This window comes from Calonectris borealis, chromosome 9 (assembly GCF_964195595.1).
Source record: "Calonectris borealis chromosome 9, bCalBor7.hap1.2, whole genome shotgun sequence".
NCBI lineage: Eukaryota > Metazoa > Chordata > Aves > Procellariiformes > Procellariidae > Calonectris > Calonectris borealis.
In genome coordinates, this window is record NC_134320.1 from 3094089 (window position 1) to 3109013 (window position 14925).

At 60.3% G+C, this 14925-nt stretch overlaps 2 protein-coding genes and 3 non-coding genes across 5 annotated transcripts; 2 read left to right on the forward strand and 3 right to left on the reverse strand.

The window, feature by feature from the left end:
* Window positions 1–787: 787 nt before the first annotated feature.
* AIRE (autoimmune regulator) lies at window positions 788–10454 on the forward strand. The gene is made up of 13 exons (XM_075157942.1): window positions 788–822; window positions 4466–6894; window positions 7315–7456; window positions 7555–7729; window positions 7837–7989; window positions 8095–8166; window positions 8274–8635; window positions 8800–8877; window positions 9137–9252; window positions 9325–9534; window positions 9627–9723; window positions 10001–10069; window positions 10233–10454. The coding sequence occupies exons 2-13, from the start codon at window positions 6743–6745 to the stop codon at window positions 10311–10313; spliced, it is 1707 nt and encodes a 568-aa protein (XP_075014043.1). The 5' UTR covers window positions 788–822; window positions 4466–6742; the 3' UTR covers window positions 10314–10454.
* On the forward strand, window positions 802–4387 carry LOC142085735 (uncharacterized). Its single transcript, XM_075157951.1, has one exon. It carries the CDS (start codon window positions 802–804, stop codon window positions 1648–1650), a length of 849 nt encoding a protein of 282 aa, XP_075014052.1. The 3' UTR covers window positions 1651–4387.
* Window positions 10455–11017: 563 nt separating the features above from the next.
* LOC142085938 (5S ribosomal RNA) lies at window positions 11018–11136 on the reverse strand. The gene has a single exon (XR_012674899.1). It is a non-coding gene; the product is annotated as a 5S ribosomal RNA (ribosomal RNA).
* Window positions 11137–13315: 2179 nt separating this feature from the next.
* LOC142085949 (5S ribosomal RNA) lies at window positions 13316–13434 on the reverse strand. Its single transcript, XR_012674910.1, has one exon. It is a non-coding gene; the product is annotated as a 5S ribosomal RNA (ribosomal RNA).
* Window positions 13435–14560: 1126 nt separating this feature from the next.
* LOC142085960 (5S ribosomal RNA) lies at window positions 14561–14679 on the reverse strand. The gene has a single exon (XR_012674921.1). It is a non-coding gene; the product is annotated as a 5S ribosomal RNA (ribosomal RNA).
* Window positions 14680–14925: the final 246 nt, after the last annotated feature.

The following is a 14925-nucleotide window of genomic DNA, read 5'->3' on the forward strand; positions in this document are numbered from 1 at the left end:
CTGTGTCCTCGGCGGGCCCGGGCCTTGTGGCTCCCCGGGCCCCCTCGGCCGGGGCGGCGGCGGGCGGACGGGCCGAGCCGCGGCTGAAGAGCTGCGGGCTGCGATGCCGCTCGCCCCGGCTCCCCGCGCCGCCTGTGCGGCCGGGAAAAGTGCCAGTCATGCTGCGGGGCAGGCCGGGCCTAGGCAGGGCCGCAGCGGGCTGCGATGAGTAATCCTCAGCCGAGGCTTCGGTGCTGCGGGCGGTGTCTCAGTCGGGGGGCGGGGGGGGATGGAGGGCACCGGGAGAGCGAGGGGGTGTTTCGGGGCCGCTCCCGGGGAGGGGGCAAGGCCAGAGGAGCCGCGGGGGAAACGAGCTCTCCCGCTTTAGGCAGCCCCGTACCGCGCGGGAGGAGCTGTGCAGTGTTGCGGTGCAGCCGGTGTCGAGGCATGCCTGCCTTCGCGTGCCGGCGTTGAAGTCCGGTGCCCTAGGCGGTCTTGATTTACTGTAATTTACAATATGAAGTCCCAAACCCAATTAAAAACTAATTAACATAAACAAACACACCGTATTAGGCTTTAAGAACCGCACAGAGGAGCGAGATAGTCTCGACGTGCAGATGTTTAAATGGGCTGGGCTGACGCAGCAGCCGTCCAACAGCAACGGAGTACACCATAAAATCCCAGATCTTATTGGTCTGAGCACGTTTTCTCATCTGTTTATTTTTGCTGCAGAAAAAAAAAAAGCTTCATTTGACATACTCCTTTCCCCCCCCCCCCCTCATCTTTCAGATTATGTCATAACTACAAGATAAACAAGCAGTGATGGAATCACTGGATACCGAGGTGAGAGCACGGAAGACTCTGGGGACTGTTGAATATGTAGAGTCTTCAGGTTTCACCCAGGGAATACTGCCAACCAAGAAGGATGTGGTTCAGAACATGCTGTATTTATTGCAGCCCAAAAGAGCTGGCCAGGCCCAGCGGTCCAAAGAGGATGCGGCCCAGTTGCTTGCTGAGCACCTGCAAGAGCACTGGTTGATTTGCAACTTGCACACCATCGCGACGCAAAATATAAAGAAACTTATCCTCAAAATGTACGAGGAGTTTACCAGATTGTATCAGACCAGAAAGCAGAGACAGAACCAGGCTTTTACCGAGCGAGCAGACAAATTCAATGAGAGTTCGGAGAAGCTCTTTGACGTATTTTGTACAGACGCGCAGATGAGAAATAAACTGGAGGAATACAGTGGAATAAAAATGACTAGCATCGAGTGGAAATTTCTTGAAGATCAAAGAAGCGAAAGAAAAATGTACTATGAAGATTTCACAGACAAGCAAGAATTGAAGATGATGGAAAGAAGACAAAAGATACAATGTCTGGAGCACTTCAGAAAGCTCGCCAAGGAGGAGAAGGAAGGCAACAAAGCGAAGGAAGTGAAATACAAAAGTGACGAGCAATCAGACGAAGGCACGAGCGTGGATGAATCCTACCCCGCAGAGGAGGAGAACGGCGGGGCTCCGGCCTTTTCGCTGCGGGGCAGAAGGAAGCGCCGGTGCACCGCGACTCCTGCGAGCGCCGCCATGCCCCTAGAGTGCCAGCATATACGGATGAGCATCAGGAGAGTTAGGCCTGGGTTCTACGAGACTGTGGAGAAGGTCGAAAACTGCTAGCGCATGCCGCGGTCGGCAGGCAGAGCTGCTGGAGTACGAGGTGGCACACGTTAGGCAAGTTTGAAATCCCACCATCAATCGGAAGTGATTGTTGTAGATCCCCAAGCCAGAGCTCAGGAACATCCTGCCTCCGGGGAGGAGCACTGGGACGATGACAAGAGCGGCAAGGACTAAAACATGTGAATTTGGAAGGATAAGTAGTCAGCAGCTAATGATGCGAAGGCTCAAACACAGCAGATGATCTAAGGTTACGTAGCATATAAGCCTCTTCTTCCAAGGTCCTGTCTACATCAGTGGGTTTTTGGAAGTCTCTCACCGTTTCTGAGCCAGTGGTGGCCTAACAGTACGAAACAGGACTCGGATTTACTGCAGGGAAATAACTTGGACTTGTTCCTAATAGAAAATTTGTGTGCTGAAAAGCCCTAACTCCTGCTGGTTTCGGTGGGAGTGAAAGGTGCTCGGCCCCTTTCAGCAGAATTTGGCATTTCTGCGAGGAAGGAAGCTGGTTTTCAGCTTGTATTACCCAGTCCCGGAGGGGCACCCTGCGGTTTTGTGAAGGGATTGCTCTCTTGCTTGAGGAGGGGGAGAGAGAGATCAGGAGACATTTGAGTGCTTTGGCTGTAAAAGCGTTGTTGATTCTGAATGTTTTATTCTAGATTCTATTTTAATGACGTTTCCTTGATCAGGATAAACCTTCCCATAATTGGATGAGTTTTAACATGAAGTCCCTAATCTAGGATCTGAGGTGTGAATCCTAAATGAAGTGGTAATGTTTTATTTTCTGGGGGGGATAAGATAGGGGGAAGGATGCAAATTGCATTATTTAGTTTTAAGATGGGAAGAATTTTATAAACTGTTATCCTGCCTTCTTAGGATATAGGGAAGAAGCAGCCTTCCCAGGTGTGGGTAGCTGTGGTATTTACAGCAAAAGGCACCTGAATCTGGGCTTGCTATTCCGCCCCCCGAGGTCCGTGCAGACCAGCAGGGTGGAAACGGTAGTTTTCCACCCAGAGTTTGTTTGAACAAAGCGTAACCCTCTTGCCCACATCCTGAGCAGTGACGTGTCTGTGATTTTAGATACCCGCAGTACGAGGGTATCTGCCGTTTTTAGTTAGAGTTGCTTTACTGGTTTTTAAAGATGAGAGACTTGAGCTTTCAGTGAAACCCAGTGCTGGAGATCTCTCTGGTGAGATTCCCAAATCTTGCCAGACTACACTGAAAATTAAAAACCCCAAGTCTCTGTTTGTCCACAGAAGTTCTCTGGTAGAAAGAGCGCAAACTTGCCTGGTTTTCAAATTTACCTTTCAGTGTGAATGTTGGTTTCCCCACTCCAGTATCTCAGCTTTTCCCCGTTTCTTTCCTCTCCGTCCTGCACATCATTTTACTGACATTAACTTGTGCTGTTTCATTCTTTGGCTTTTGCTCCCTTTAACAATAAATGCATGTACGAATAATTTTGACAGTTCCTTTACTTTTGATGAATCAGTCCTTGGACTGCTTTGAAGTCCTATGCTAAAGGAGGAATGAAACGCAAATCAGCTGCTGGTCCGACCGGGACGCAGCAGAGCTAGCGAGCGCAAGAGGCGGCGGCAGCCCCGGCCGCGCTGCTCAGGCAGGCTCCGGCGTACCTCTGCTCCGACCCTCCGCCTACGGAGGGATCCGTCCGGCTCCGAGCGATGCATCGGCTTCCCAGTGACCTTGCTCGTTAGTAGTTGCCGGGATCCTTATTCTGTGTCTCTGAGAAGTTCTTCATGGTAAGTTGCTCCAAAATATTTAGTGAACTGAGTATATTCCGCATCACTCGTAGTGTCGTTACAGGTTTAATAGCACGCACCCACGTTCTGCAACACCCTTCAGCCTCCGCTGCTTGAGAGTTTGCAGCCCTCTCTCTCCTCCTCTCTCTGACGTGCTTCACTGACTTCCCCGTGCAAATTATGTCACGTTTAAACTATTTGCCTTCCAGCCCTGAGATGCTGGACTTGAGCCTCTCACTGGGCTTTTACACCAGCAGCTCTGTTTCAGCAGGGAATATAGCCAAGCTCGGACCTCGCCGAAGTAGAATTTTTTTAATAACTGCTGTAAAACCCCCTTTGTATTACAAAGATAGCTGACGGTATAAATGCTCCTGTGTAAAACAAATCCACCAGGGTTGACTCAAATATGGAACACAGCTGTATAGTGCTTTATGATTTTCAGGGATTCAGGGAATTTAAGGTTGTCGAATCTGACTTCCTGTATACCACAGGGAATTACATTTCATTCAGAAGCCCCACACTCAGCCTTCTGGTTTCAGTTTAACTGACGTGTCTTACAGAAAGTCGAGCTGAAGACGTCAGAAGTCTGCTGTCTTCCTCAGTTATACACTTAGTGGTTTGTCACCTTTGCTGTTTTAAAAAAGAAAAAAAAAAAAGAAGCAAAAAAAAAAAAAAAAGTCCGACCATCTTCTAGGCTGTGATTCTTTTCATGACATCTTGTACAGGCTGAGCAGTGTTTATCACATTTAAATCATACTTGTTTTTTTAACTGGGTTTGACTGTGGATAGAGCCAAAGCCTGGCTCTGTTTCTGCTGCAACAGGGGGAAGATTTCTAAATGATGTATTCTGATTACTCTTCTTTGGGACCATGGTGCCTTTTTAATCAGGACAGTAAATCTTGTCCCAGGATTCTGTACTTTTGTACGTTAACAGTTGTTGACTTTCCTTTTTTGGTGTGTCCCAAATAAATTAATATAACATACCTCTGGGCTTTTGTTTCTTCTTTCTAAAGGGGGAGGAAAGAGGAAACTGAAGCTAAAATAAATCTTCTCTACTCCAGCTCTCCCTCCTGGGCTCTTGCAGGAGCAGCCGTGCAGCGTGCAGGTGGACCCGCTCTCATCCGGACTGCGTGGGGCAGTGGTAGGGAAGCTGCTAGAAATGGGAGTCTAGGATCGGGGCCCCACCTGGAGCCCTTTTTTTACCAAAAATCCTGGAGCCTGGAGCAGCCGAAGGTAAGGGGAGAGGGATGAAACCTCTGCGCGTGACGGCCGCGTTTCGCTTGGGCTCTCGGTGTGCTTCAGGCATGGGGGGGTTGGGATCGGAGACAAGGGGGGGGACCCTGCCTTCCTGGGGTGATCCCGCGGGTGGGTTCCCTGCTTCTGCCTGTTCTCTGCTGACTGATTCGGGGACGTGTTGTATGAGATGAGCACAGGGCAGGTGGTGTCCAAGAGGAACGCAGGGTGACGGTTCGCACCACGGGACGTCGGCGTGGAAGGGAAATGGGAAAGGAAGAAATCTGGGAAGGGTGCGTTTGCTTCAACAGCTTTTCACGGGAGGAGGGAATCAAGGTTCATCCCAGGGCCTGCAAACGCTTTTGATGGACGCTGAATTGGTGATTCGACTGGGCGTTTGTGGAGAAACATCTTCAGCCTTCGCAGTCAGATTTGAGCCTCAAATTGAGCTTGCCTACCTTGAAACTTTTGCTCCGATTTCTGCAAGGGGAGCAATAGAAAAGAGAGGGCATCCCGAAGTCCAAGCGTTGCTCCTCTGCACCCCGGCCTTGGGCCCTCGCAGCCAGGCAGGGCTCGTGCCAGCCCCAGGGAGGGTTTTACACCCCCCTGCAAGCGAAAGCTGACTTTTCACAGCCCTTACAAGTACCTTACAGCTGCCGAGGTCTGCTGTAAGCGAGGTCATACAGAAATACCCGTCTGATTTCCCAGGATGTACGTGCCTCTTTGCATGGCAGCTGCTGCTCTGCCCCCTGCGTAGCGTCTCAGAAAGGGGAAGGAACACAAAAAAAAACCAACCCAAAATGCAAATTATTGCACTATTGAGCGGGCTGGATGTGGAAAACAATCTGTCTGTGATTCAGAGCACAGAAACAGTCACAAAGTTGGAATTTAAAACAAGTCCGAGCCCAGCGCTGTGGGCACGCGGCTCACGGCTTCTTTGAGCAGCACCTGCCCACGAAGGAGGTCCCGTAGCCGCGGGTGGGTGGGCGTGGGGAGGGGACAGCCACCGACTGCCCTGCAGCAAGCGCTGGAGCCTTGTCCTGGAGGTGCCAGGCAGCTAACGCAGGGTGACGGTGACAAATGGTGGCTCTGCAGGTGGGACACTGGGAAAAATGGTTTTCCCGGGAAGGGTGGAGCAGACCTGCGAAACCGTGTCATGAGCGTGCTTGTGCTCAGCACCTGTGGCCGGGCTGCGGGGGATCTCCGGGAGGGGAGATGAACCTCCTGTTTCGCCTGACACCCCTGTTTTGCCCCCTGGGCGGGCACATCGGGCAGGCGGTGGTGAAGCCGTCCCCACCACGGCAGCGCTGGACGCCGAAATCCTGGCACGGGGCACAGCAAGCCGGCACGGCGCCTGCCCAACCTCCATCCCACGGCTCCTGGTGCCTCCACAGGAAGAGTCACCCCAAATCCTGAAAGGAGCCTTGGGGCGAGCGTTTCCGTGGGTAAACACATTAATTTATTAACCAGAAATGTATGAGGGTATTTCCTGCTCTCGCAGAGGGTGTTGTCTTATTATTCTTCCTGAGTTTCTGGACAGCAGCCGCCTCCTCCTGGCACAGCTTTGGAGCCAGTGGATACCGCTCCAGTCTTTTAGGATTTACTGGTAACTGTCCCTACACCCCTTTCCCATCCCGCTCAGGTTGGGTTTTGTTGTGGGCATCAGGCACTGGTGTGGGGACGGCTGTGCGCGGCCACGGCACCCCCGGCTGAGCCTTCCAGGCAGCAGGGACACGTCTTCGGAGGGAGAGAGGCTGGAAATTAATCCTGGAGAAATCCCAAATGTTCGGGAGGAGGGATGGGAGCTTTGGAGCTTTCTCTTTCCTGGACGCTTGGTACGGAGCAGCCAGACCCCCAGACTTTTATATGCCCGAGGCTCCCAAGCAGCCAGTTTCCCCCGGCTCCAAGTTTTTTACAGCTGCGTATTTCCAATGAAATCACTTTATTGCCCAATTTCCCGGAGTGGGCGACGACAGAGCTGTGGGCAGCGCCTGCCCAGGTAATCCCCAGGCTCGCTCGTGGGGTGCCGTCACGCTGGCGGGCAGCAGTGCGATGCTTCACGCGGGCTGTTTGCTTGTTCAGCATCCGTAATTGTACCCAAATCCATGTTTGCGGAGTTTTTTTGGTGTCAGCGCTTTCCTGCTGCCCGCAGAAGGTGGTTTGCAGGTAGCCAGGACAAATATTCCAATTTTCCCCCACTGTCAAGACGTTACTTCCCACATGCTCCCGCAGCCGAGTTTCTGGATGAGAGAAGCAGGTGCTGTGGAAAGTCCAGAAATTTTGGGGTGACGCCTGGCTGACCGCGGGAACGAGAGAGGCAGGAGCCTCTGTGCCAGCACCCCAGCTGACCCCCTCTCCCCGGCCACCCCAGCGTGGTCACCGCGGGGTTGGGTGTCCTTCACCAGCAGCGGCAGCTAACGTCACGCCGGCTGTTGATGCCCCGGGCTGGGGAGCAGCCCGGCCCCCAGCCGGGGCTGGGGATGCAGCGGTGCTGCGGGGACAAGCCCAGCCATGCCGCAGGGACAGCCGGCGGCGGCAGGGCGATCTCAGGTTACGCGGCCTCGTACAGAAATGAGTGGGGCCGCAGGATCCTGACGAGGTTCCCGCTGTCGGCGGCCGGGGCTTATTAAAGGGGAGCGTCGGGGCGGGCTGCTCAGCCCCGGCGGTGTCCCCGCAGCATGGCGGGACCGGCGGGTGAGGGGGACCTGCGGCGCCTGCTGAAGCTGCACCGCACCGAGATCGCCATGGCGGTGGATGACGTTTTCCCGCTGCTGCACGGCCTGGCCGACCACGACGTCGTCCCCGAGCACGTCTTTAAGGTGAGACCGCGGGGTGGGAGAGGATGTCCGTGCCGCTGGGACTGGGGCCGGCTGGCGGCACCGGGACACGTGCCGACGGGCCACGGTGGCACCAGCAGGAGACACTGAGCCGGACGGAGCGGGAGGGCTCCCACCGCGCTTTCCACGCGCTGCTCACCTGGCTGCTGGGCTGCGACGCTGCCGCCGTCCGCGACTTCTGGGCCGTCCTCTTCAAGGACTACAACCTGGAGCGGTACACCCGGCTCCGGCCCCTCCGCGGCGCCTTCCCCAGAGGTAGGAGGGGGACGAACGGGGACGACCGGCACTCCCGGGGGCTGCCGGCAGGCAGGGGTGATGCCCGGGGCTGGCTGTGCCTGTCCTTCTCCCTGTCCCCTTTGCAGAGGTGGAGCTGGGGCGGCAGCGCCGTGGCAGGCGCCTCTCCCCCAGCCCCACGGTGCCAGCCCCGCACAGACCCCAAGGCAAGAGGAAAGCCCCCGAGGAGCGGGACGGGGCCCGAGCGGCGCAGCCCTCCCCGCGGCACGTCGCCAGCCCTGGTACGGAGACCCGGAGTGGGATGGAGATGGGGTGGGGTGCTGGGGGGGTCCCTGAGGCGCAGCGGGGTGCAGTGTCCCCTGATGCTCACCCTCACAACCCAGCAGGGCCCCTGGCAAAGGCGAAGACCGTGAAGAAGCCGGAGGGCGCGGATGCCCCCCGCACCCCTCGTGCCGGCGGTGAGTGCTGAACCCCCCCAGGGCAGCGTCTGCCTGTGCCCCCTGTTTGCCTGCAGTCAAGAGCAGGGGGGGCCCCCCACCCCGCTGAGCTGCCCCTCTGCCTGCAGCCCTCCAGGCAGTGGCCGCCTCGGTGCAGAGAGCGGTGGCCGTGGCAGGCAGCGAGGTGCCCATCACCCGCGGGGCCGTCGAGGGCATCCTCATCAAACATGTGCTGGAGCCGGGTAGGTGCAGCCCAGCCCAGCCCAGCTCCTGCCCAGTTTGGCCCCCAAATTCAGAAGCTGCCCCCAGTCAGGGGGGTGGTGGGGAGGGGGCCCCGCCAGAGCTGCTCTTGGCCTCTCTTGCAGGCAGCTCCAAGATGGGCACCAAAGCCAGGGACGAGCCGTACGCCCCGGCTGCCTGCGAGGAGCCCGGGGCCAGGAGCAGAAGCCGCAGCCAGAAGCCCCCAGCCCGGTCCAAGGCTTCCCAAAGTGTACAGACCCCCCACACACACCCGCTTTCACCCCCACTTTGCAGCTGCCTGTGGCTGTGGCGGGGGGTTGTCCCTGCCTGGCAGCACGGCCATGGCCTGGGGGCATCCCCTCGCACCGGCTGTCCCGGCAGCTCCCCCAAACCCCTCTCCTCTCTCGGCCTCAGAGTGGGGAGCCCCGACTGCACCCCCAGGGCCGGCTGCCAGTGCCCGCCATGCACAGCCAGGACCTCGCGCCCCACCAGGTGAGCCCCGAGAGTCTCTTTGGCTTGGCCAAGCACAGGCAACCTGGGGGTCACCTGGCTACAACCCCCCAGGAACAGGCAATCCCTGCCCTGAAGGGGGTTGGTGTGTTTGGTGTGGGGTGGGTGATATGGGGGTAGAGGGCGAAGGGGCGCGGTGGGTGATGGGGTCCCCTGCCAGCACGAGTCCTGCCACAGCCATGGGTGCAGGCTGTCCGCCGGTGACACCCGGGGTGACCCCCTGCCCGCTCCCCCGGGGCAGGAGAACGAGGACGAGTGCGCGGCGTGCGGTGACGGTGGCGAGCTCATCTGCTGCGACGGCTGCCCCAGGGCCTTCCACCTCGCATGCCTGGTGCCCCCTCTGCCCTGCGTCCCCAGGTGAGCCCCGGGGTGCCATGGGGACGCCGGTGCCCCCCATCTGTCCCTCACCGCCCCACTCCGGCTGTGCAGTGGGACGTGGCGGTGCGGCTCCTGCGTGGTGAGCGCGGCTGAGCCAGGCCGGCTGCGGGAGGCAGACATGGCTGCGGAGAGACCCCCTGAGATCCCAGGGGAGGAGGCATGTGGCACCCGGCGGGGCGGAGGTGACGGGAGCGTCTGCAACCGCTGCTTCACCCGGATCCCCACATCCCGACACTGCCCCGCGCCCGGCAGGGACCCCGGGTGAGCCCCCCACCAACCCCCACATCCCAGCCTTGAATCCTCTCCCAGAGAGGGGCTGCCCTGATGGTCTGTGTCACCCCCATCGGTTGTAGGGTGCTGGTGCTCTGCACATCCTGCGCAGGCACCACAGACACAGGCAGCATGGAGAGCACCGCAGCGGCTGGCGATCACCCGCTACAGGCAGCGAAGGTCGGTACAACCGGGGCCCGGCCCCGGCGGTGGGAAACAGGCTGGGTGAGGCGGTAGCCCTGGGTACGAAGAGCGTGATGAGGCCGAGGAGCGATGGCTCAGGCCGGCTGAGGGATGGGCCGACTGTAGGTGGAGATGAGGTAGAGAAGCTGTGCGGGAAGGGCCATGAGCTCAGGCTGCACCGGGTGAGGGTTTGAATGCTGTCACCAGCCCTGACCCAAAGGGGTGCGGGCAGAGAGCAGGCAGGAAAGCTGGCAGGACGTGTCTCCTCCCACAGGCAGAGGATGTCTCCTCCGGCGGCGACCCCGTGCTGGGCAGGGACGAGCTCGACGCGCTCCTGGGGGAGGTACGGCACTCGAGGGGACACCAACAGGCAGAGTCAGTCCAAAGGGACCACGTTTCTGATGTGACCCACAGGGTGACGTCGGGCTGTGGGCAAGGCAGGGACAGCCCAGGGGGGAAGGGAGTGGGATGGAAAGGGAGAATGACCCCCCGGGGCTGTCCCGCAGGGTGCGTGGGACGGGATCCTGCAGTGGGCGTTCCAGAGCATGGCGCGGCCCCTCGCAGACACCCACGAGCTCTTCGCCTAGCGTGGGCTGCCACGGTGGCAGCCCCCACAGCACAGGCGAGGGAGGAACAGGCTGTGGGGCGGCTGTGCTATGGGAACTACGCAGGCATCGCAGCGCGCCGCAAAAATGCGACATCATCAAATACAGCAACTCCCCAGCAGGTACCCGAACTAGAGATACACTTGCAAAACGTGGTTACTGCCAATGACACGAGCAAAACTGTGCGCAAAGCATAAATGAGCACAAATATCACGAAAGGAAAAAAAAATGGAAATTTATTCAAGTAAAATAAAAAACAATAAAAAATTAAAAAATTAAACCATATGGAAAAAAAAACTAAACCCAGCAACACGCAAGAAAACACGCACACACCACCTCAGCAACACCTAAAAACCAATAGAGGGCCACCCCGAAACACACCTGTCCCACCACAACGACCCAGAGCAACACCTGCACATGCCCCCCGGAGACAGCAACCCTCCTGTACCGCCAACAGCCACCTAACATAACCGCTGCTACATTCCCACCCCATAAGGCCAACCCACCGACCCATGTGACGCAGTACCGGGACAGACTGGGTAACGCCTGCCCCCTGCAACAGCCCACCCGCAACACCCGCACGTAGCCCCCCAACACCTCACCCTCCCCAACACCCCACCCGCAACACCCCAACACCAAAACGGAGGCCGCCCCCACACCCCCCAGGGCCCCCAGCCACCGGCAAAAGCCTACAGCACCCGGTATTCCCAGGCGGTCTCCCATCCAAGTACTAACCGGGCCCGACCCTGCTTAGCTTCCGAGATCAGACGAGATCGGGCGTTCTCAGGGTGGTATGGCCGTAGGCACCCCCTGCTCCGCCAACACCCGTCTCGGGGACCCGCCACCTCGCTCCCACCCCGCGCTACAGCCCCACCGCGGCACGCACTGGGGCACTGGGACACCCCGAAGCACACCGACCCATCACAAACACCCACAGCAACACCCGCACGTACACCCTCTCCACAACAGCCCCCCTGCCCCGCAAACAGTCCACCTCTCCCGTAACCGCCACCTCGATCTCACCCCGTGCTACAGCCCCACCGAGGAACAGAGAGGGGCGCCGGGACACCGCAAAGCACACCTGCCCACCCAACAACCCACAACAACACCCGCATGTTGCTCCACCCGCAACAGCGCCCTACCCCGCCAACACCAGTCTCGGGGACCCGCCACCTCGCTCCCACCCCGCGCTAAAGCCCCATCGCGGCACGGACAGGGGCAATGGGACACCCCAAAGCACACTACCCCATCACAAACACCCACAGCAACACCCGCACACCCCGCCCCCTCCACAACACTCCCCCTGCCCCACCAACAGCCCCACCGTGGACCCGACACCTCGCTACCACCCGGTGCTAAAGCCCTATCGCAGCACGGACACGGGCACTGGGACACCCCGAAGCACACCCACCCCACCACAACGACCCACAGCAACACCCGCACATGCCCCCCCACACACAAAAGCCCCCCTGCCCACATGCCCTGCCAGCAGCCCTCTTCCTCCCACCTCGTGCTACAGCCCCAACGGGGCACAGAGAGGGGGGACTGGGACACCCCGAAGCACACCACCCCATCACAAATACCCACAGCAACACCCGCACATACCCCTCCTCCACAACAGCCCCCCTGCCCCGCCAACAGCCCCCCTCTCCCGTAACCGCAACCTCGATCTCAACCCGTGCTACAGCCCCACCGAGGAACAGAGAGGGGCGCCGGGACACCGCAAAGCACACCTGCCCACCCAACAACCCACAGCAACACCCGCATGTTGCTCCCCCCGCAACAGCCCCCTACCCGGCCAACAGCCCCCCCGTGGACCCGCCACCTCGCTCCCACCCGGTGCTACAGCCCCATCGCGGCACGGACAGGGGCACTGGGACACCCCGAAGCACACTGCCCCACCACAACGACCCACAGCAACACCCACACGTACACACCCTCCGCAACAGCCCCCCTGCCCCACCTGCCCTGCCAGCAGCCCCCTTCCTCCCACCTCGTGCTACAGGGTGGTAAGGCCGTAGGCACCCCCTGCTCCGCCAACACCCGTCTCGGGGACCCGCCACCTCGCTCCCACCCCGCGCTACAGCCCCACCGCGGCACGCACGGGGGCACTGGGACACCCCGAAGCACACCGACCCATCACAAACACCCACAGCAACACCCGCACGTACACCCTCTCCACAACAGCCCCCCTGCCCCGCAAACAGTCCACCTCTCCCGTAACCGCCACCTCGATCTCACCCCGTGCTACAGCCCCACCGAGGAACAGAGAGGGGCGCCGGGACACCGCAAAGCACACCTGCCCACCCAACAACCCACAGCAACACCCGCATGTTGCCCCCCCCGCAACAGCCCCCTACCCCGCCAACAGCCCCCCCGTGGACCCGCCACCTCGCTCCCACCCGGTGCTACAGCCCCATCGCGGCACGGACAGGGGCAATGGGACACCCCGAACCACACTGCCCCACCACAACGACCCACAGCAACACCCACACATACACACCCTCCACAACTGCCCCGCTGCCCCACCTGTCCCACCAACAGCCCTCTCGCCTAGCCACCACCTCGCTCACACCCCGTGCTACAGCCCCACCGCGGCACGGAGAGAGGCACGCGGTCACCCTGAAGCACACCCGCCCCCACAAAATGACCCACAGCAACACCCGCACATAACCCCCACACACAAAAGACCCCCTGCCCCACCTGCCCTGCCAGCAGCCCCCTTCCTCCCACCTCGTGCTACAGCCCCACTGGGGCACAGACAGGGAGGCACGCGGACACCCTGAAGCACACCAGCCCCCACCCAATCACCCACAGCAACACCCAAACATCCCCCCCGCACACCTGCCTCCCACAACAGCCCACCCGCAACACCCGCACGTAGCCCCCCCACACCTCACCCTCCCCAACACCCCACCCGCAACACCCCAACACCAAAACGGGGGCCGCCCCCACACCCCCCAGGCCCCCCAGCCACCGGCAAAAGCCTACAGCACCCGGTATTCCCAGGCGGTCTCCCATCCAAGTACTAACCGGGCCCGACCCTGCTTAGCTTCCGAGATCAGACGAGATCGGGCGTTCTCAGGGTGGTATGGCCGTAGGCACCCCCTGCTCCGCCAACACCCGTCTCGGGGACCCGCCACCTCGCTCCCACCCCGCGCTACAGCCCCACCGCGGCACGCACGGGGGCACTGGGACACCCCGAAGCACACCGACCCATCACAAACACCCACAGCAACACCCGCACGTACACCCTCTCCACAACAGCCCCCCTGCCCCGCAAACAGTCCACCTCTCCCGTAACCGCCACCTCGATCTCACCCCGTGCTACAGCCCCACCGAGGAACAGAGAGGGGCGCCGGGACACCGCAAAGCACACCTGCCCACCCAACAACCCACAGCAACACCCGCATGTTGCCCCCCCCGCAACAGCCCCCTACCCCGCCAACAGCCCCCCCGTGGACCCGCCACCTCGCTCCCACCCGGTGCTACAGCCCCATCGCGGCACGGACAGGGGCACTGGGACACCCCGAAGCACACTGCCCCACCACAACGACCCACAGCAACACCCACACGTACCCCCCTTCCACAACTGCCCCGCTGCCCCACCTGTCCCACCAACAGCCCTCTCGCCTAAACGCCACCTCGCTCACACCCCGTGCTACAGCCCCACCGCGGCACGGAGAGAGGCATGCGGTCACCCTGAAGCACACCCGCCCCCACAAAATGACCCACAGCAACACCCGCACATAACGCCCACTCACAACAGCCCCCCTGACCGGCCAGCAGCCCTCTCACCTAACCGCCACCTCGCTGCCATCCCGCACCACAGCCCCACCGGGGCACGCACAGGGGCACTGGGACACCCCGAAGCACACCCGCCAAACCACAAAGACCCACAGCAACACCTGCACGTGCCCCCCCCCCACAAAAGACCCCCTGCCCCACCTGCCCTGCCAGCAGCCCCCTTCCTCCCACCTCGTGCTACAGCCCCACTGGGGCACAGACAGGGAGGCACGGGGACACCCTGAAGCACACCAGCCCCCACCCAATCACCCACAGCAACACCCAAACATCCCCCCCGCACACCTGCCTCCCACAACAGCCCACCCGCAACACCCGCACGTAGCCCCCCCACACCTCACCCTCCCCAACACCCCACCCGCAACACCCCAACACCAAAACGGGGGCCGCCCCCACACCCCCCAGGCCCCCCAGCCACCGGCAAAAGCCTACAGCACCCGGTATTCCCAGGCGGTCTCCCATCCAAGTACTAACCGGGCCCGACCCTGCTTAGCTTCCGAGATCAGACGAGATCGGGCGTTCTCAGGGTGGTATGGCCGTAGGCACCCCCTGCTCCGCCAACACCCGTCTCGGGGACCCGCCACCTCGCTCCCACCCCGCGCTACAGCCCCACCGCGGCACGCACGGGGGCACTGGGACACCCCGAAGCACACCGACCCAACATAAACACCCACAGCAACACCCGCACGTACCCCACCTCCACAACAGCCCCCCTGCCCGGCCAACAGCCCCCCTCTCCCGTAACCGCCACCTCGATCTCACCCCGTGCTACAGCCCCACTGAGGAACAG